Genomic DNA, 23,586 nt, shown 5'->3' on the forward strand with positions numbered 1-23,586 from the left:
GGCTACTGTATAGATTATTTAGGTTAATCTTTCTATCAACTCAATGGGACTCAGTGCTCAGTCTAGAAGATACCATCAGAGATGCTTAGTTTTGTAGTTCTCAAACTGTGGATTTGTGTCTCCAGAGATAACGTGCTTGTTAACAGCAAAAATGTTGATAGGTATGTAGAGAGATAGGTAGATGTGAGAAATAACAGACCTCAACCCTATTGTCCCTTTGCAAATTTGTGTACACAGAGTCAACCCCTTACCTCTCTCTAAAAGTGCAAAGTTTCAAAATAGAAGATTGCTAGGGGCAGATTAGATCTGAAAAAGGAGAAAAAGTCTGGAGATAAATGTAAGAAGGGAGGGGCAGGCAGTGGAAACAAACGTGAAACTGTTTGAGCAGCATATTCCAGAAGTCTTGAGGTCTTTCTGAGTGTAGCCTTCATTGATTTGAGATCTACCATACCATTTTCTCGCTAGAAGGGAAAACATATAATGGCAGCAGGCCGTAAAAGAGACCCAGTTTGGGAATATTTTAATGAAGTTCCTCTACCCATGGGTAAGATAGGCATGGGTGCAAAATTTAAACAGTTCAAAAAAGAAATGCAAGGCCTGGTTTTCCGAATGAAACATCATCATGAGAAGTGTTCCTTCTCAGGAGGAAGCTGCTGTTGAAGATGAAGGGAACATGTGTGAACATGCAGGATCTACCTTCAGGTTGGTAAATTTTTTTTTCATGTCATCCTTCTTTCTTAAGGACTGCCTGTCTTCCTTCTGGACTATTCTTGAATTCTCATGTTTACAAAAAATATACTTGTTACTCTATGGTACTATCATTTTAGATGCAGTTGTGATAAAAAATAAATAGCTGAAATTGGCAGATCTTCCTTTTACAATTTCACCTTTAAAGTAGTACTGAGTGTCAGTGAATGCAATGACTAATACTAAATGAGCAGTATGGTAATAATTAAATAATTGCATTGACTCATTTTGTTTAGGAGAATCCATCCTCAACATACAGGCTTCTGAAGACTATTCACCTTCAAGATCACCCTCATTTTCTACCGTTTCAGAGTTATCTGGCAATTATAGTGTTTTGGTCACAACACGTATGTCACATAGCTACAGTATATGACCTGCAACAAAAAGAAAAAAAATCTCCATCATCCAGAAACAACCATAGATAAGTTTGTGATAAGAACCAGCAGATTACAAAAAGAGGTAATTGACGAAAAAATTGCCCAGCTTGTTTATGCAACAAACTCTCCTTTCCGTATAATTGAGAACCCACACTTCATTAACATGGTTCAGTCATTAAGACCAGGACACAGTCCACCGAACAGAGCTGATATAGCACGCAAATTGCTGGATAAAATGTATGAAAGAGAAATTGAGCAGAGTGCAAAAGGTCTAGAGAATAAAATTGTTAACCTGAGTCTTGATAGGTGGAGCAATGTCCACAATGATCCTGTTGTATGTGCCACAGACAATGCTGTAAATGTATCCAAGATGAGACAAAATTATTTAGGAGAGAGTGAAGAGAGTTCCAAGCTAATAATATACGCTTGGGGTGCTCATTTGATGTGCCTCCTAGTCAAAAGCTTCAGTGTTCCAGAAATAAAGGCTCATGTTGTTGAAATTTCAAAGTACTTCCGTAACAACCACTTTGCAGCAGCTGCTTTGAAAAAAGTGGGAGGAACCAAGCTAACTCTCCCACAAGACGTGTGATGGAACTCAGTAGTGGACTGTTTTAGGCACTATATCAAGAACTGGCCTAATCTAATGACAGTTTGTGAACAAAACTGTGAAAAAATAGATAGCACCGTCACAGCCAAAGTTCTCAACATTCGGCTTAAGAGAAATGTTGAACACATGCTGAATACCCTGAAGCCTATTTCTGTTGCCTTGAATAAAATGCAGGGAAATAGCTGTTTTATTGCTAATGCTGTTGATATTTGGAAGGAACTGAGTGAGATCTTAAAAAGAGACATATGCAATGACAGAGTTAAATTACAAGCATTAAAAAAATGAATGGAACAAGCACTACCTACAGTTCATTTTCTTGCAAATATTCTCAATACTCGGTACCAGGGTCAAATCTTAACTGCTGAAGAAGAGGAGTTGGCTATCACATGGACATCCAACAATCATCCCTCCATAAAGCCAACTATAATAAACTTCAGATCTAAGGGTGAACCATTCAAGAAATATATGTTTGCTGATGACGTTTTAAAGAAAGTCACACCAGTGAACTGGTGGAAGTCACTTAAGCACCTGGATTCAGAGACTGTTGAAGTGATCATCTCACTTTTAACAGCAGTAGTTTCTTCTGCAGGTGTAGAAAGACTATTTTCTTCCTTTGGACTAATTCATTCCAAATTGAGAAATTGTTTGGGACCTGAAAAAGCAGGAAGGTTTGTTTTTCTTTTCCAGATTATGAAGAAACAGGAAAATGAAGGTGAAGATGACTGAGTTAGCTGCACAAGCCAATAATTTAAGTTTCTCAGGTTGACCTGGCTGATGTAGTAGATTTAATTTGTTTTTTTTTTAAATATTTCATTTAACTATTTTGATTTAAAAAAAACCTTAATGTTTAACTAAATTCAAAAATTCATATGCTTGTTTCATAGAATATCAGGGTTGAAAGGGACCTCAGGAAGTCATCTAGTCCAATCCCCTGCTCAAAGCAGGACCAATCCCCAACTGAATCATCCCAGCCAGGGCTTTGTCAAGCCTGACCTTAAAAACCTCTAAGGAAGGAGATTCCACCACCTGTCTAGGTAACACATTCCAGGCTTCACCACCCACCAAGTGAAAATTTTTTTCCTCATATCCAACCTAAACCTCCCCCTCTGCACCTTGAGACTATAACTCCTTGTTCTGTCATCTGCTACCACTGAGAACAGTCTAGATCCATCCTCTTTGGAACCCTCTTTCAGGTAGTTGAAAGCAGCTATCAAATCCCCCCTCATTCTTCTTTTGTGCAGACTAAATAATTCTAGTTCCCTCAGCCTCTCCTCATAAGTCATGTGTTCCAGCCCCCTAATCATTTTTGTTGCCCTTCACTGGACTCTTTCCAATTTTCCACATCCTTCTTGTAGCGTGGGGCCCAAAACTGGACACAGTACTCCAGGTGAGGCCTCACCAATGCCGAATAGAGGGGAACAATCATGTCCCTCGATCTGCTGGCAATGCCTCTACTTATACAGCCCAAAATGCCGTTAGCCTTCTTGGCAACAAGGGCACACTGTTGACTCATATCCAGCTTCTCGTCCACTGTAACCTCTAGGTCCTTTTCTGCAGAACTGCAGCCTAGCCGCTTGGTCCCTAGTCTGAAGCAGTGCATGGGATTCTTCCGTCCTAAGTGCAGGACTCTGCCTTTGCCCTTGTTGAACCTCATCAGATTTCTTTTGGTCCAATCCTCTAATTTGTCAAGGTCCCTCTGTATCCTATCCCTACCTTCCAGCATATCTACCACTCCTCCCAGTTTAGTGTCATCTGCACACTTGTTGAGGGTGAAATCCACGCCATCCTCCAGATCATTTATGAAGATATTGAACAAAACTGCCCCAGGACCAACCCTTGGGGTACTCCGCTTGATACCAGCTGCCAACTAGACATGGAGCCATTGATCACTACCCATTGAGCCTGATGATCTAGCCAGCTTTCTATCCACCTTATAGTCCATTCATCCAGCCCATACTACTTTAACTTGCTGGCAAGAATACTGTGGGAGACCATATCAAAAGCTTTGCTAAAGTCAAGGAACAACACGTCCACCGCTTTCCCCTCATCCACAGAGCCAGTTATCTCGTCATCGAAGGCAATTAGGTTAGTCAGGCATGACTTGCCCTTGGTGAATCCATGCTGACTGTTCCTGATTACTTTGCTCTCCTCAAAGTGCTTCAGAATTGATTCCTTGAGGACCTGCTCCATGATTTTTCCTGGGACTGAGGTCAGGTTGACTGGCCTGTAGTTCCCTGGATCCTCCTCCTTCCCTTTTTTAAAGAGGGGCTCTATATTAACCTTTTTCCAGGCATCCGAGACCTCCCCGATCGCCATAAGTTTTCAAAGATAATGGCCAATGGCTCTGCAATCACATCCGCCAACTCCTTTAGCACCCTCGGATGCAGCGCATAGAATCATAGAATATCAGGGTTGGAAGGGACCCCTGAAGGTCATCTAGTCCAACCCCCTGCTCAAAGCAGGACCAATTCCCAGTTAAATCATCCCAGCCAGGGCTTTGTCAAGCCTGACCTTAAAAACCTCTAAGGAAGGAGATTCTACCACCTCCCTAGGTAACGCATTCCAGTGTTTCACCACCCTCTTAGTGAAAAAGTTTTTCCTAATATCCAATCTAAACCTCCCCCACTGCAACTTGAGACCATTACTCCTCGTTCTGTCATCTGCTACCATTGAGAACAGTCTAGAGCCATCCTCTTTGGAACCCCCTTTCAGGTAGTTGAAAGCAGCTATCAAATCCCCCCTCATTCTTCTCTTCTGCAGGCTAAACAATCCCAGCTCCCTCAGCCTCTCCTCATAACTCATGTGTTCCAGTCCCCTAATCATTTTTGTTGCCCTTCGCTGGACTCTCTCCAATTTATCCACATCCTTCTTGAAGTGTGGGGCCCAAAACTGGACACAGTACTCCAGATGATGCCTCACCAATGTCGAATAGAGGGGAATGATCACATCCCTCGATCTGCTCGCTATGCCCCTACTTATACATCCAAAAATGCCATTGGCTTTCTTGGCAACAAGGGCACACTGCTGACTCATATCCAGCTTCTCGTCCACTGTCACCCCTAGGTCCTTTTCTGCAGAACTGCTGCCTAGCCATTCGGTCCCTAGTCTGTAGCTGTGCATTGGGTTCTTCCGTCCTAAGTGCAGGACCCTGCACTTATCCTTGTTGAACCTCATCAGATTTCTTTTGGCCCAATCCTCCAATTTGTCTAGGTCCCTCTGTATCCTATCCCTCCCCTCCAGCGTATCTACCACTCCTCCCAGTTTAGTATCATCCGCAAATTTGCTGAGAGTGCAATCCACACCATCCTCCAGATCATTTATGAAGATATTGAACAAAACCGGCCCCAGGACCGACCCTTGGGGCACTCCACTTGATACCGGCTGCCAACTACACATGGAGCCATTAATCACTACCCGTTGAGCCCGACAATCTAGCCAGCTTTCTACCCACCTTATAGTGCATTCATCCAGCCCATACCTCCTTAACTTGCTGACAAGAATACTGTGGGAGACCGTGTCAAAAGCTTTGCTAAAGTCAAGAAACAATACATCCACTGCTTTCCCTTCATCCACAGAACCAGTAATCTCATCATAAAAGGCGATTAGATTACATTAGATTAGGCCCCATGGACTTGTGCTTATGCAGCTTTTCTAAATAGTCCCAAACCACTTCTTTCTTCACAAAGGGCTGGTCACCTCCTCCCCATACTGTGCAGTCCACTGCAGTAGTCTGGGAGCTGACCTTATCTGTGAAGACGGAGGCAAAAAAAGCATTGAGTACATTAACAGGATGTGGAAAAAGTTACTAGGTTGCCTCCCTCATTCAGTAAGGGGCTCACTCTTTCCTTTTGTTGAAATTGAATACATAATGTAGTTGTTTTAGTTAAATGAAACAATTTAAATGTCTGTCTGATGATGTTCGCCTCCTAAAATACAGCATGGCAAGAAAGTCCTCCAAATATTAATAAGTAACCTGTTGAATTGGAGATAGTTCACCTCCCAGTGACCTCAAACATCTGCTTCATTCACCAAAGGTAATTGAAGCAACCAATCATTCATTTTCTGATATAGCTGTAAAACTAATCTGAAGTTTTCAAAATAAATCACTTTAAAAATGTATAGTGTGTACCTTCTAAAAAGGAAACCTACATCTATCTCCGAGTTGTGAAGAATATGTATTAAGGTTACAACAACCAACAAGAATGCACTTATGTATAAATCCATGATTAAATCAAGTCTTCCTGACTAGTGATTTAAATTAAATCCACCCTACATCTGAAAACCAATGACTGAATACGGTTCAGCTATTAGTGCGTTAACCTATTGCTCATACCCAGTGTTGACACTGCAGTAATAATGAAAGCGGAGAGGGATCCTATGGCCATGGTAGGATTGTTAATAGGGTAAGGGCCTCCAAGAAAGAAGATTAATACAGAACACAAAGAATCCCAGCAGGTATGGGGGAGATGGAAAGAGGTGACATTTCCTACATATGGAAAAAAAGCTAGCATTTCCTACTCTCAACTTTTTTAACAGGTTCATAACCTGACAAGGAATCCAATAAGACAAAGATCTACCTAGTCTGCTTCTGAAATTCAGTTTTAAAAGTATGGGAAAGTTAAATCAACCTAGACCTTAGCAGAAGTTTGCCTGTAAAGAAACCAGTTGCTATCTATAAGTGACTTTAATGTTGATTAAAAGATGTTAAACTGCAGCCCCAGTGAGTTAAGACTTCTAGGCCTCCACAGAAGGTACTGAGTGCAGGCAATAGCTGTACAGGTTTACCCCACACTGATGCAATATGCTGAGCTCTAACTGGAAGGGCAGACCTGAGCAGATAATTCAGTTTCTAGTCTCATTTTCAAACCATGTCCTGTCCTGCAAGGTTTCTAGGCCCCAATGTCCACAGATTTCCATTGAGTAAGAAATACAGGTTAAGGCCTCCTCTTCAATTAGTAGAAAGATCTTGATTGGAACTTGAACTGCCTACAAGTTGTTCAAACCCCAGCCAAGCCTCTTTGTTCCCTGGCAGAAAAGACCTGCCTTGGGCTGAAATCTCTAGTGCTCAAATATCCAGAGATTAATCCATGATTAAATGTCTAGAAAGAGACAGCTGGACTATCATCATCAAGGCTATTCAGCCCATGCATGGAACAGAAATAGGCTACTGCTTTGCTACATAAACCCCTCATTTTCAAGTTGGAATCCGGTTGTGTGACAGAACTGGATGAGAAATCTATCCATCCAGTAGACCCACTAACCAGACTACCTCCTTTAAGTGGTGGAAGTAAATTCTGTGGCAAAAAGTGTTTATGCAGGGAGGAATGGGGATGGATGGTTTCAACTGGCAGAAAAGATGCAAGAAGAAAAAACTCTGAAGATGCACGACAATATCTACAAAGATTCTTAGTTTTGTCAATCCAACACCCACAAAGGTAACTCTCCACAGATTAGAACAGGGAATGCTGGCTTTTATTTATCAAAGATAATACCATGATTCCTAAACTTGCCTCCCATTTAGATTTAACAGGAATTCTAAGATTCCTTTACAGGGGGCTCTGGAGGGATAAAAAAAATACAGGCAGAACTGCAGCACTGACTCTCGGATTCCAGAGAGAATCCCAAGAACAGTCAGAGCAGTAGGAGATTTTGCACAGAATGCTCTCCTTTGACTTGACCCCAATGATGCACACAAAAAGAAAAGACTGTTCCCCTAAAGCAAATTTCTTCAGAAGAATATGCTGATCACACAGCTATTTTATTTCCCTGTCAACCTTCAAGTTATTTTCAAGGACAGAAAATTCTCTTAGGACTTTAGCTCAGCTGAGTCATTGCCAAAGAAAATTTTAAAAAGAAAGCCTTGTAGAAGCCTCTGCTAGTGAGTGAGACAGAACTACATGTAATAATTTTTAGTCTAAGAGTCCTTTGTATATTACTGGCTTCTTTCCATGAAGGGAATTATTTATACCATTGCTAAACAATCTTCATAAAACCTGCTTAGTGTAGAAAACAAAAGCACAGAACAGCTGGATTTCTGTTTTTGTTAAAGCTGCAGGAGCCTATTTCATGTACACTCTTTAAATGAATGAGTTTACAAATTGGATCTTTATTGTACAGTATGATCTGAGGAGCCCACAAGACCTAATTCTGGTTCTGACAGACTCCGCAGGTAGACTGGGAACACCACCCACACCAGCTTTTTAAAAGCATCAGGTGCACTTAATTTCTATGTGCAGTGAACAGAGTGTGTTGGCTGCATGTGCAAGCTAGAAACACATTTGCACACTTCAAAAATTTCAGAAAGTAGGTGCCAAACTTTTCTGTCTGATTCCACATCTGTGAAAATGGAAAGAAATGTTAATGTTTGTAAAGTGTTTTGAAGATTCTTGACATCCTGATTTTGATTATGGGCTCTCCCTTCTCTTCCAATCTCAATACTATTTTCCTGGCTTTTCACCTTGACAGTTCACAATCCACCAGATCCAACTGTAACATGGTTCCTCTCTAATTAATGAATTAGACACTCAGCTCTGGACCAGCTCCCCAGTCATCACCTTAAGCATTCTCTTAACCATGTCTTCACTAAGCACTGCTGTCCACTCTTGGCCCCATTTCTCCCTATTTTGTGCCAGTATCATTTGTGCCAATATTTCAATTGTACAGCTATCTGAACAAGTTAGTGACTAAGCAGTTATGCACTCAGAGCTACTACACAAATACAAGAAATCTGGTCCCTATTTCTGAGTTCCCTCCCTTTTCCCCTGATAACCATCTATTCAATTACATGTATTTCAGGTTCTCACATCCATCAGTTTTGTGAATTGTAACTGGTCTCTCCAATAATAGACAGCATTAAAGCGGGGTGGGCAAACTTTTTGGTCTGAAGGCCACGTTAGGGAATACAAATTGTATGGAGGGCCATGAATGCTCTCAAAATTGGGGTTGGGGTGCGGAAGGGGGTGCACGCTCTGGGGTGGGACTAGGGATGAGGAGTTTGGGTGTAGGAGGGTGCTCTGGGCTGGGACTGAGGGGTTCGGAGAGTGGGAGGGGGAATCAGGGCTGGGTCAGGGGGTTGGGACGTGGGGAGATCTCAGGGATGCAGGCTCTGAGCAGCGCTTACCTCAAGCGGCTCCCAGAAGCAGTGGCATGTCCCTTCTCCGGCTCCTTCGTGGAGGCGCAGCCAGGCGGCTCTGCATGCTGCCCCATCCGCAGGCACCGCCCCTGCAGCTCCCATTGGAGCATGTAGGAGCCGGAGCAGGGCCATGCCGCAGCTTCCGGGAGCCGCGTGGTGCGGCCCAGGACCCTGTACCCCAGCTGGAGCCCCGGAGTGGGGCCAAGCCGCATGGTTTGGCCCCTGACCTGGTGCCCCAGCCAGTCCCTGACCCGGTGCCCCAGCCAGGCCCTGACCCCTCGCCCCAGCCAGGCCCTGACCCCTCGCCCCAACTGGAGCAGGGCCGAACTGCGTGGTGCGGCTCACGGGCTGGCTTAAAACAGCCTGTGGGCCACAGTTTGCCTACCCCTGCATTAAAGCCATAGAAGGGCCGCTTCAATCAACAGAAGAATTGAAATTCTTTGGCTGCTTGCGAGAAGCATTTTTTCTTCAGTCAGTTTGCCATGGTTTTGTCAAAAAGTTCCGAGTAATTTTCTGCTCAGTGTTTGGATGCCACGATTAATATGACTAGAGAATCTATTCCCAATTCTCAGTATATACACACTTCCTTGGTACTGGGTAGGATGCCATACCTTCAGCTGCACAGCATATAAAGAGAAACATCCACTACAGGAGAAGTCTTGCAAGAAGTCTTTCACAAGACAATGAAAGAACTCACTGTACAAAGACGACCACACCTACGCTGAGAGCCCTCAGATTGGCTGGGAGCAACTAGAAGTATTCCTCCAAAATGGTCCAGCTGATGTTTTACTCCAAAACAAAAAATAAAAGGAAGCCACAGGTTCCAAACTAGCTCAGTATCATAACAGATGCAGGTGGGGTGGAAACAGTGAGGGTTTACACAGCTTTACAAGAAAGTAGTGTGCTTGTCCCCCTTACGATAGACAGCCAACTAAGTACTGCAAAAGGACATTTCTCTTTACCGCTGGCCTGGTCTTCATAAAAAGACCAGATAGTTTGGACTTACTCCCAAGGAGAAGGTCCAAAATTTACAGAGGCACAGGCTATAGTGCACATTGGTCCCTTGACACTACTCTCAAAACCAGACACTACAACAGTAGAGATGGGGCAGCTCAAGAAGCAAATGCACTGTATACCTACCCAACATGACCTGCAAACACTAGTTTCTCATGGGCAGGAACTGCCTTTCTGCCCTCCATAAAAAAGGAAGGACTGTCTTGTCAGCGGAATTCCTCTCAACTGCTGCCTGCGCACAGAAGTAGCATAGCTCTCCTTCAGTGCAAAACCAGAGAAGTTGGGCATGCAGTTCATGTTCTTCCCTTTCTTCTAATGTCTAGGGGGATAGAATAGCTCAGTGGTTTAAGCATTGGTCTGCTAAACCCAGGGTTGCAAGTTCAATCCTTGAGGGGGCCATTTGGGATCTGGGGCAAAAATTGGGGATTGGTCCTGCTTTGAGCAAGGGATTGGACTAGATGATCACCTGAGCTCCCTTCCAACCCTGGTATTCTATGATTCTAACTAGATTGCTTGGTGCTGCCTGTGCGAGAAGGGCGTGCACCTCTGAAGCTCTCAGGAATCAAGAGATAGTTTTAGATGTTACCTGAATTGAGAGTGAAATCTCTCTACTTCTCTCCTCCTGGCCTTGAGAACAGAGGGTTTGGAAACATGTAGTTGGTCAATCTCCTCCAAGCAACAGTTTGGAGCTTCCTAAGGAGATGGTCACACTGACCACACTTAACAAGTAGGCAACATCTGCCAGCTGCACACAACTAGGAAAGTCAATGAAGGGATGGACTGATATAAAATGCAAAACTAAGAATTCTGAATACCTGAATTAGGTTTGTTTTTGTTTTTTAAGTGCAACACAGATGGAAGTTGAAATTTATATATTCAAGCTTTGTTTAAATTTCTGTAACTAAAGAATAACTGAAGCTGGTCCTAAATGGTTGAGTTCCAGTTAAGTGTCTCTTGCACCTCTTTCCTGATTAAGTGTTGTGAAACACCTCAGTTTGGTGTAGTACATGTTCTTATTTTACAGGGCACAGAGGATAGGTGACTTGGCTCTGGCAGACCTGCTAGACCTTAACAAGTTAGACAATTTCCCTGACCCCCACTCTCATGTTTTAACCACTGTCAGACTACAATGTGTCTATTTGTATTATAGAGGGGCAATTAATCAAAAGGAAAGCTGTATTCCAGCCATTTGCTATGCTTCTTTAAAAAAAATTTCCATCACAATTCACTGCAGCTGTTGGGAGAAGGAAGAGACAGGAGAACCCACATCATGTGTGCTCCACATTACAGGCATTGTACATGAAATGAACACCATCTCCCCTGAGGAATATAATACTGGACATGTAAAAACACTCACGCACTCTTTATCCAGATTCCCAAAAGTCAATTGCATGCCACTAAAAGGACAGAATCCAGCCCTTTTTCACATTTTTCATTATAATAAATCCTCTATAGCTGTCCATCTGATTATGCATATATAAGGTGGCCTGGATGAAGGTATAAGTAATTCAGGGAGCACTGTAGTCTTCAATTTTGGGCACTCCTCAGATTAAGGTGGAAGGAAACCAAGCTCTTGGAAGATGTGGCAGACAAGGCTATGCCTACTCTAGCAAACTCTTGTCATTGTCATTTAAGGAGTTTAAGGTATGACACCATACGCTTGGAGTTGCACCATCCCCAAAAGAGACCTCTTTTCAGCTGAGATTTTCCCCTGCTTCCTCCATCACTACTCACAACGAATATGGAGCACTGCACAGCTTGGTCTCTACCTTTTAACCTGTTTTGCTGCAGCCTGATAACTTATCGGTAACTTGGGCACTGCATACAAAATGGAAAGCTTCTTACATGCCATGGATAAACTATGGCTTACTCAGACATTGTTCAGAAATCAACTATACAGACAGAGAACTAAAGAATTAGAATAGTTTAAATGAGTTTTCTTAAATAGGTTATTAAAAATAGAAATTGGTTTTTTTTTATTAATTTGCTTTGGGGAATGAGGACTTTTTGGTTGTCCTTTATATTTTCGAAGTATACAACTTGGGTTTTTATGGAATCAGAAAAATAGCTGGTTGATAACATGTTTCCGGAAGTGCTCAATGTGCTAAGTGCAGTACAAAGGAAGGCACAGTACCTGACACAACAGGCTTGCAATCTTAAAAAAAAAAAAAAAAAAAAAATTGCTGGGGCAATGAAATCATGGACACAGACAACCATAATTCTAAGGTGGCAACATTTGAACATATAAGTGATAACCCAAACAGCACCATTCACTAGGATCTACATGATATCCCCTACACCAACATTCCAGTTTAAGAAAGGTGCCACAGCTATGCTTTTAAAATTCTCTAAGCATCTATTTTAATTGAAAAATCTTGTTCTCATTCAATATAGTACCCTAGCCTAGGATGATGATCTCACCTCTGTTCAGCCACAGTTCAGTATAAAATAAGTGTAGGGTGAAAAAGCTGCCTTCTGTGCATGACATTTGCAACTGTCAAGATATTTTTAAGTAATACAACCATTAAATTAAGGTTCTACTTACCAGTTTGATCGCTACATATTCATTGGTATAGAGATTTTTGCCTGTGAAAAAAAGAAAGACTTTCAGTATCACATATATGACAGATAATATTCCTAGCCTAAGGAGTCATGCATGATAAAGTCTCATTGTGCACTGTAAGTGCAAAGAGCAATTTAGACAATACAATGAACAGACCGAACATAGGTATAATTATTAATAATCCACAATAAGTATTATAGCTCACCAGGCTAGAATAGAAACAGCTTGCACTAATTCAGGGTGGACAAAAATTGATTTAAAAACATTAAAGTTGATTTTTACTTAAATCGGATTTATTTAAATTAAAGGCTTTTTAGAAAATAAACCAATTTAGAATGGATTATGACAAACTACGTTAAGGCCTAAACATACTATCATCTATAACAAATATTAACCAGTACACATCCACTGCCATTTTAAATAGAGTCAAGCCACTCAACAGGTAGAAGTCACTGACAAAGCACATCAAACCAGAGTTTGTTGAAGTGTTAAACCAGCTTTTGAAAGTAGTAGCCTCTTCTGCAAGTGCAGAGAAAATATTTTCTTGATTTCAGTTTATTCAACTAGTTTAGTTCAATAACTAGTTAATTCAAAGTTAAGAAACCAATGGGTGTTGAAAAGGAAAAAAATCTTATCTAAGAATCAAGTAGGTGTGAGAGGATGAGATATACTAATTCTAAAGGTTTCAGAGTAGCAGCCGTGTTAGTCTGTATCCGCAAAAAAAAAAGGAGTATTAGCGGCACCTTAGAGACTAACCAATTTATTTATTTCCATCCAAACAGAGTTGGACACAAATTACTAGATTCATTTTTTTTTACTTGTAATTAAGAAATGCTCATAGTTTTCTAAAATAATAAAACATAACAATTAGGAATCTGAATAAATGTCAGTTAAGCTAACAAATTGCTTAAATACATTTGTATAGACAGTGTTCTCCTGATTAACAAAGAGCAGCACAAAATTTAGTGTAAAGGCTCTATTTTGGTTACATTTACTCTGTACCGCAGTGCAGATTATGGGGATACAAATAGCAAAGAATTGCACTTTAACTGCCCCGTGTGGACGTTGCTGACGCAAATTAAAAGGCACCTACTCTGTGTTAACATGGAGAATTACATTAACATGAACGAGGGACCTTTTAGTTTGCGCCAGCAGTGTCCACACGGGGCAGTCTGAGTGCAACTTTTTGGAGTGCTCTGCAATTCACAGCCCCGTAGTCTGCACGGTGCCGCAGCGCGCACAAGCCTCAAATTGAAAATCAACATGTTTTAATAGTTACCAATTAATGAAAATCAACCTCTCTTTACAAAGATAACTAGCGTACAAATACTAAACACAATTCAAGTCAATTATTTAAATAGATTTAAATCAGCAAGCAGAAAACCGCGTTATTAAAGTTGGTGATTTAAATAAATCCACCCTGCACGAATTAGCAAGGTACCAAAGTTTTGCAGTTCACTATATACACTGACTGATTTATTACCTGTGCACCGTTCATGTTCAAAACATATATTGAGTGATGTTCCCTGGGCATTTTATGCTTTTTTATTTGTACCACACCCAAAAAAGATATGCGAGGCACCTTTCTATAGTTTGTTACAAATGCATTCACATCACAAGAAACCAAGAGAAGCTACTAAATCTTACTGCTTTCAGAATTAAGTCTCCTCTAGGAGCATGAATCAGGCTAGAAATTATACGCAGTCGCTTTACTGGTTTTCAATGCTGAGGCCTATGATGGAGGTACACCTACCTAATAACGTGACAGGAATACTGCTTTTACTTCTACTGCACTGCATTGGCACAGCACTTGCATAGACGTATTTTCTGTACTTTAACAACACAAAGACTATCCTTAGAATCTGGAAAGATCAATAGTACTCTGATGGCTGCAAAATGGAAATACTATTGAACTGCCCCAAAGCTGAACTATTATTCACTTGCAGGTAATGAAGGAAAATAGGGCATGTACTATGGCATAGGAGGTAAAAATCAGTGTTCTCAGGATCTCAAAACATGGGGAGTATATCAGTTTTTTTCCATCATAGATCTCACAGTAAAATTGTTCTCATTTTACAGATGGGGAAACTGAGGCACTGGGTGGTGAAGCAACTTGTCCAAGGTCACCCAACAGGCTAGTGACTGAGCCAGAAATAGAGCCCAGATCTCAGTCAAAGTCTAGTGTTGTATGCCCTAGGCCACACTGCCTCCCGTCTGCCAAGTTTTCAAAAGGTGCCATGAAGTCATTTTTAATTAAGAATCAATGGGAATCTTGTTTTACTACATCAATGTAGGAATTCAGGGACTAAATATTGAAAGTGTGAATTTCAGCAGACAATAGCAAGCAGGAACCTACATTGTAAATGAAGCAGAGGCAGAAGACCTCATGAGACTGAGCTAGTTTGCAGTATTAGCTTCTCTTGGGTCTGCTAAGCATTCACTTCAGTTTCTGCAGTAAATGAGGTATTCAAGGCCAAGATAAGACAACATGGGTAAGACGTCAAATTTGTCTCCAATTAGCGACATGCTTGGAGCCAGCTAAAAGTTGTGCATAGTGGGCCATCCAAATGTGCTATCATATCTGGAGGATTGCCAGCTACCCACCCTCCATTTGTCTAGCCACAAGAACAATTCTATAACTAACTTTAAAATGCAGCAGTCCAGCTGCCTAAGCTGACAGGGATGAAAGGTGCTAAATGTACTACTAAGCTAAAGGTGCTGCCTCTCAGGGCTTCCACCTGGGATGCCTAACTGACAGATGCCACACTGAGTAATGTTCATTGGTCAAAAACATTTTCCAGAAGCTGGATTTTACTACAAAGATGCATAGACTGTCAGTCTCAATCCGTTAAAAAGCCATATTGTTTAGTGCTACAGGAATCACAAGGTCCCAGAGCCTGGGCTCCAGCCTGAGCCTGAATATGTACATTGCAATTTTATAGCCCCTCAAGCGCAAGTCAGCTGATACAGACCAACTGTGGGTGTTTTATTGCCATGTAGACATACACAAAGAGAAACCTCATGAAATATGGCGTATTGCAGGTCAGTCATGAGCACTCCCAGTTCACTCATGCATCTGGCTGAAGTGATGGCGACTAAAAAGAAAACCTTCATGCATAGATATGACATGGAACATGTGGCCATCAGTTCCAAGGGTAGTCCAGTACATACTGAGAGTATCAGGTTGAAGTCCTATTGCAGTGCGAGTTTCAACACTGGTATAAAGGTTCTAACAAGACCTTTTGGGAATCGAATTGTGCTAGGGTGAGTAAAGATAGAGGCTTCTGTTGGAGGAGGCAGACCCTCCAGCAAGCTGACAGAAAGTCCTGAGGTCCTGGAGATAGTCTAAAATAGCAAGGATACTTGTTGATTCTGGGGATAACTGATTTTGTTGCATCCAAATAAATAAATGTCTCACTTTAGCTAGGCAGCATTTTCTAGAGGAGACATTTCTGCTGTAATGGAGAATAGTTTGAATGGCTTCTAATCATGAAAGCTCTAGGTCTGGCACCCCTCTGAATCCCAGGCCTCAAGATGAAGAAGGTCTAGGTGATGTTCTTTTCTGACCCAGAAGAGGTCGGATAATGATGGGAGGATGGGTTGACATTCAGAGGAGATCCAGAAACGGGAACTGTCTGGGCCAGTTGGGTGCGACAAAAATGTTACAAATTTCATCCCCATTGTGACAAACTTTTCACAGAACCTGAGGTAGCAGGGGGTAGAAGTGCCTCAGGTGGTCTGTCCAGGATAACAGAAAGGCATCGCCCTTGGAGTCCTGGACCTAGGGCTGCTTTAGAGCAGTATTAGTTGAATTTCTTGTTCATCTGAAAGATGAACAGGTCCCAAGATGGTGTTCCCCACTGTCATTCAGGACGGAACTGCATATCTCCCACTCATGGTCTGTGGAGAGGTGCCTGCTGAAACTGCCACAGAATTCTGTGTAGCTCGTAGTTATGGCGCTGAGAGTGTGATGTGGTTGCTGATGCACCAGTTCCATGACTTGACTGCCTCTATACAGAGAGGATGCGATTTTGCTCCACCCTGGTTTCATGTAAAATATGGTTGTCACATAGTCTGACATTATGGATATGATGAAACCGTATAAGCGCTGCACTCTAGGTGAACTGCCCTCAGCTCCAGAAAATTGATATGCATTCTGGCCTCCCAAGGAGACCATGTGTTTGTGCTGAGTGATTGTCCAGGATGGGAAGCCCGCATACAAGAGATGCGTCTGAGATAATGGTCATATCGGCTGGGGGTGGAAGGAAAGGGACTCTCGTGCACACATACACCATAGCAGGGAAGCTGTGACCTTGAGAAGGACTATCACCTTGGTATTCATGTTGTCTCTGTCTGATGAGACGGGACCCAGGCCTGCGTGCAATGGAGATGAAGCCTGGTTCTGCTCAATATCTTCATCAATGATTTAGATAACGGCAAATTTATAAAGTTTGCGGACGATACCAAGCTGGGAGGGCTTGCAAGTACTTTGGAGGATAGGATTAAAGTTCAAAATTATCTAGACAAAATGGAGAAGTGGTCTGAAAAAAATAGGATGAAATTCATTAAGGACAAATGCAAAGTACTCCACTTAGGAAGGAACAATCAGTTGCACACATACAAAATGGGAAATGAATGCCTAGGAAAGAGTACTGCAGAAACAGATCTGGGGGACTTAGTGGATCACAAGCTAAATATGAGTCAACAGTGTAACACTGTTGCAAAAACAGCAAACGTCATTCTGGGATGTATTAGCAGGAGTGTTGTAAGCAAGATGCAAGAAGTAATTCTTCCACTCTACTCTGCACTGATGAGGCCTCAGCTGGAGTATTGTGTCCAGTTCTGGGTGCCACATTTCAGGAAAGATGTGGACAAACTGGAGAAAGTCCTGACAAGAGCAATACAAATGATTAAAGGTCTAGAAAACATGACCTATGAGAGAAGATTAAAAAAATGGGTTTGTTTAGTCTGGAAAAGAGAAGATTGAGACGGTCATAACAGTTTTCAAGGACATGAAAAGGTTTTTACAAGGAGGAGGGAGAAAAATTATTCTCCTTAACCTCTGAGAATAGAAGAAGCAATGGGCTTAAATTGCAGCAAGGGTGGTTTAGGTTGGACATTAGGAAAAACTTTTTCCACTGTCAGGTTGGTTTAGAACTGGAATAAACAGTCCAGGAACATTGTGGAATCTCCATCATTGGAGGTTTTAAAGAGCAGGTAAGACAAACACCTCTAAGGAATGGTTTAGATAATACTGAGACCTGCCATGAGTGCAGGGCCTGGACTAGATGACCTCTCGATGTCCCTTCCAGTCCTATGATTCTATTAATGGCATTACGTAGGCACAAGCAGTCATGCAGCCTTAATAAGGAAAGACAGACCCTGACTATGGTCCATGGTCAGATGGTAAGCTGTTTTATGTTCATGGCCTGGAATCTGTTCATACGAAAGTAGGCCTTCACTGATGTTGAGTCCAGGGTTGCTCCTATAAAATCTATGGTTTTCATGGGAGTCGCATGGGACTTTACATTGTTTACACAGACATCCAATGATTCCAGGAGACAAAGCAAGAATAGTGTCACCAACTGGACCTCCTTTTTGGATCTGCCCATCAGCAGCCAGTCGTCCACATATGGACAGACTGTGTGGCCGTTTTGTCTCATCAGGGCGACCACCGAGGAGACCTTTGTGAAGACACAAAATACAACATGGTTTTTAAAGGTTTAGTAGGTTCAAACCACTATAATAGTCCATTTATGGTGTAACATGCAACAAAGCACTGGTATACTTACATTTCAGTCATCTTCCACACATTTCAAAGCTTTGTAGTATACAACTGAAACAGACATTGGAGCTATTACATCTACTAAATAGTGTACTTAGATTTTCAGAAAACTTTTGACAAGGACCCTCACCAAAGGCTTTTAAGCAAAGTAAGCTGTCATGGGATAAGAGGGAAGGTTCTCTCATGGATTGGTAACTCGTTAAAAGATAGGAAACAAAGAGTAGGAATACATGGTCAGTTTTCAAAATGGAGAGAGGTAAATAGCGGTATTCCTCAAGGGTCTGTACTAGGTCTAGTACTATTCAATATATACATACCTGATCTGGAAAAAGGGGTAAACAGTGAGGTGGCAAAATCTGCAGATGATACAAAATTACTCAAGATAGTTAAGTCTAAAGCAGACTGTGAAGAGCTACAAAGGGATCTCACAAAACTGGTTGTCTGGGCAACAAAATAGCAGATGAAACTCAATGTTGATAAATGCAAAGTGATGCACATTGGAAAACAATCCCAACAATACATACAAAACGACAGGGATCTAAATTAGTTGTTCCCACGCGAGAAAGAGATCTCAGAGTCACTGTGGATAGTTTTCTGAAAACATCTGCTTAATGTACAATGGCAGACAAAAAAGCTAACAGAATGTTAGGAACTGTTAGGAAAGGACTAGATAATAAGTCAGTAAATATAATGCCACTATATAAATCCCTGGTACACCCACATCTTGAATATTGTGTGCATTCTGATCACCTCATCTCAAAAAAGATATATTGGAAATGGAAAAGTTTCAGAAAAGGACAACAAAAAATTATTAGAAGTATAGAACAGCTTCCGTATGAGGAAAGATTAAGAAGACTGGGAATTTTCAGCTTGGAAAAGAGACAACTAAGTGGGGATATGACAGAGGTCTAAAAAAATCATGGACTTGTGTGGAGAAAGTAAATAAGCAAGTGTTATTTACTCCTTTTCATAACACACGAACTAGGGGTCACCAAATGAAATTAATAGGCAGCAGGTTTAAAACAAACAATAGAAAGTATTGCTTCACACAACACACAGTCAACCTGTGGAACTCTTTGCCAGAGGATGTTGAAGGTCAACACTATAACAGGATTCAAAAAAAGAACTAGGTAAGTTCTTGAAGGATGGGTCTGTGATGGGTTTGGTCACAGAGATTCCCTTGGGACTGTCACGTGATGTGCTGAAATTACCTCTGAGCCTGTTTTCCCTCCCAGCTTGGGACTCCAGAAACCTGCCTTGTTGAGCCAGATATGCTAGCCTTCTGCAACACAGACCCAGGGTCTGGGCCACGCCCTCAAAGCTGCAGACTTTAATTGAGCAGGTTACCTGTCTCCAACACCCAGCTCCCAATGGGATCCAAACCCCAAATAAATCCATTTTACTCTGTATAATGCTTATACAGGGTAAATTCATTAATTGTTTGCCTTCTATATCACTATATTCTATATCACAGCTGTTTGCTCCCCCAGGTATTAATCACTTACTCTGGGTTTATTAATAAACAAAAGTGATTTTATTAAATATAAAAAGTAGGATTTAAGTGGTTTCAAGTAATAACGGACAGAACAAAGTAAGTCACCAAGCAAAATAAAGCAAAAACACCCAAGTCTAAGCCTAATACATTAAGAAACTGATTACAGGTAACATCTCACCGTCACCAATAAGCTTCTTTCACAGACTAGACTCCTTCCTAGTCTGGGCCCAATCCTTTCCCCTGATACAGTCCTTATTAGTTTCAGCAGACATCTCAGGTGGTAAGCAGGGGTTTTCTCATGACTGGCAGCCCCTTTTGTCCTGCTCCACCCCCTTTTATAGCTTTGGCACAAGGCGGAAATCTTGTCTGTGCTTGTCCCCACCCCTGCCTCATCAATGGAAAAGTACAAGGATTAAGATGGATTCCAGTATCATGTGATATGGTCACATGTCCCTGTAAGACCCCTAGCCTACATTTTTCCTGGGTTGGCCCACACATAGACAGGAAGGCTTGCAGGTAAATAAACCATTTATAACCAATTGTCCTAGTCAATGGGAGCCATCAAGATTCTAAGCCATCATTAGTGGCCCACACTTTGCATAATTACAGTAGGATCTCAGAGTTATACTTCATATTTTTAGCTTCAGATACAAGAATGATACACGCATACAAATAGGAGGAATATATTCAGTAGTTTATAACCTGTTACGACACGTTACAAGAGATCTTTTGCATAAAGCATATTCCAGTTATATCATATTCACACTCATAAGCATATTTCCATAAAATATATGGAATGCAACGTCACAGGGTCCATCAATGGCTATTAGCCAGGATGAACAGGGATGGTGTCCCTGGCCTCTGTTTGCCAGAAGCTGGGAATGGGCAACAGAGAATCACTTGATGATTACCTGTTCTGTTCATTCCCTCTGGAGCACCTGGCATTGGCCACTGTCAGAAGACAGGATACTGGGCTAGATGGACCTTTCACCATATTGGGTGAGACCATCCTTGTATTCTATTCATGGTGAATAAGAACACAAAGAAACAAGCTAGGCAATGGGTAGAATAGCAAACACACCCCATGCACAAAAAAGCTTGAGAAAAGGGTACAAAGTAGTAAAAAGCCACCCCTCACAACACCCAGGAAACAGAGGTGCAGAGCAGAAATTAAGAGAAAGCACCATCTCACTTCCAGCAAAGAGTTTTCAGATCTGACTTCTACCAGGCAGGAGGTTTATATAAAAGTTTGAAGCTCTACAGCAATATCCTGGAACAGCATCCCTAGAGGAACTCAGCACCCTGCCTTCCTGAGCATCTGGAAGTTAATGTGTAACATTAATAAATAATAAAGGATAATGAAGTTTTAGCTTCTGATACTGCAAACACTTATCCGCATGCTTAACATTTCAATGGGTCGACCCAGTGTGCTTAGTCAATGGATCATGTGAGTAAAATTACATAACTATTCAAGTGTTCATAGGATCAGTGCCTTCATTTTCAATATTTGGTTTATGCCTATAGCAGTTTTGTAAAATTAATATACTCTATCCATAGTGGCATTTAAAAAAAACAGATGTATACATTTTTAGTTAGGTGAATTTTAAAGTTGCAGCGGCACAGATTTACACATTAGTTTTTACAAATCCTCGACCCAATTTAAAACAATGATTATTTTTAAAAGAGTGAATTAAATAGTCTTTATTTAAATTGCTCCATTTTCATTTTCTCAGGGCTGGCAGAATAGCACTATTTCTTGTATTTGCAGTTGGTACAAGGGCAGGAGATGCTAAAAATTGAGAGAGACAAGTTTTCCTCTAAAGACTGACTGAATTGCTACCTAAATCAGATCGTTTCAGGATGCAATTGAAGAGCTTGACAGGAAGGAACTGTTAGAATAAAGCCATTAGGCAAATCAGAGAGACTTGGACTGAAAGCACCAGACTGAAAAATACAATTAGGATAATAGTTGTAGATGAATTGATTTCTTTACTTTTTGCGAAGTAGTAAGTTTTAATATTTAATAAAAATTAGTTATTGATGTCCACAGTCTGAACCCTACAACTACTGTACAAATAAATTGTGTGCCTAAGTGGGAAGTAAACAGCAACAACCCCAGCTCAGAATTTAAAAAGTTTGAGAGACAGATTTAGACTGGGTAAAGACAGTGTTTTTACATGTTTGGATAGTACCTGAAACTGTGGGCCCTAACGTGAGTGGACCCTCTGGGGTTACAGCAATATAAATACTGAACACCAGTAGAGCTATTTGAGGTCAGGGTGTAGGACTAACTTCTTCTATCCTTCTCATTGTCTTAGAAATTATCTGAAAATTCTGAAGTCTCTATAAACTCCAACTGGAATGGGAAGGAAAAGCTCAAGAGTTATAGTGGGTAATCCCACTTGTAAAACGTCATGAGTTCCAGAGTTGTTTTGAAATGATGCATGATTAAGGTATAGCTCAAGTCTTTTCAAAGATGTGCAGAGAGTACACGTGGATGCCCTACAATTCTCATGGAGAGAAAGTAATCTGAGTCAAATTTTTCATTGAAGATCTGTTAAACTGTAACAGTCAATCAGACAGATACTTAAATATTGTATTGGAATATAACATAAAAATGGCCATACTGGGTCAGACTAGTTGTCCATCTAGCCCTGTAACCTGTCTTAGAATCCTAGAATATCAGGGTTGGAAGGGAGCTCAGGAGGTCATCTAGTCCAACCCGCTGCTCAAAGCGGGACCAATCCCCAATTTTTGCCCCAGATCCTTAAATGGCCCCCTCAAGGATTGAACTCACAACCCTGGGTTTAGCAGGCCAATGCTCAAACCACTGAGCTATCCCTCCCCCTGCTGCCTTCTAACACCAGCCAGTGTCAGATGCTTCAAATTGAGTGAAGAGAACAGGAAAACTACTGAGTGATCCATCCAGTCATCTAGTCCCCGATTCTGACAGTCAGAGGTTTAGGGACACCCAGAGCATGGGGTTGCATTTCTGACCATATTGGCTAATAGTCATTGATGGAATTATCTGCCATGAATTGATCGAATTCTTATTTGAACCCGGTTATACTTTTGGCCTTCACAACATCTCCTTGAGTGGTAGCAGCTAATTTTGACCCCATCATTTTTTATGTATAGTTAGCTGTATGTTTTCCAATGTGCAATACTTTGAATTTCATCTGCCATTTTGTTGCCCAGTCACCCAGTTTTTTCAGAACCCTTTGTAACTCTTTGCAGTCAGCTTTGATCTTACTACCTTGAGTAATTTTGTGTTATCTGCAAATTTTGCCAAAGATCCCAATACAGATCCTGTGAGACCCCAATACTTACCTTTCTCCACTGTGAACACTGGCTGTTTATTCCTACTCTTTGTTTCCTAGTTTTTAAACAGTTGTTGATCCATAAGAGGACCGTCCCTTCTATCCCATGACGGCTTACTTTGCTTAAGAGTCTTTGATGAGGGACCTTGTCAAAGGCTTTCGGAAAATCCAAGTACACTATGTCCACTGAATCACCTTTCTACACAAGCTTGTTGATCCCCACAAAGGTAATAGATCAACAAGGCAGGATTTCCCTTTACAAAAGCTGTGTTGACTCTTCCAACCGATTGTGTTTATCTATGTGTCTGATAATTCTATTCTTTACTATAGTTTTAACCAATTTGCCTGGCACTGAAGTTAGGGTTATTGGCCTGTAATTGCTAGGGTCACCTCTGGAGCCTTTTCTAAAAAAATCTGTGTTACATTAGCTATCCTCCAGTCATCTAATAGAAAGCGATATTAGAAAGCATCTGATTTAAGCGATAGGTTAAAAACCAGAGTTAGTAGTTCTGCAATTTCATGTTGAGTTACTTCAGAACTCTTGGG

General features: G+C 41.4%; 1 protein-coding gene across 5 annotated transcripts in view; it reads right to left on the bottom strand.

Moving 5' to 3' along the window:
* The window catches only part of CSNK1G1 (casein kinase 1 gamma 1), a 260,942-nt gene that overhangs the window by 142,925 nt on the left and 94,431 nt on the right, over nucleotides 1-23,586 (bottom strand). For all 5 annotated transcript variants that reach the window (XM_084640922.1, XM_084640920.1, XM_084640919.1 and 2 more), the window contains one exon: nucleotides 12,423-12,463. In XM_084640922.1, the coding sequence (XP_084497048.1) occupies nucleotides 12,423-12,463 (41 nt within the window). Of the gene's footprint in view, nucleotides 1-12,422; nucleotides 12,464-23,586 lie in introns of those variants that run through there.

This window comes from Lepidochelys olivacea, assembly GCF_965140295.1.
Source record: "Lepidochelys olivacea isolate rLepOli2 genome assembly, chromosome: 10".
Taxonomy (NCBI): Eukaryota; Metazoa; Chordata; order Testudines; family Cheloniidae; genus Lepidochelys; species Lepidochelys olivacea.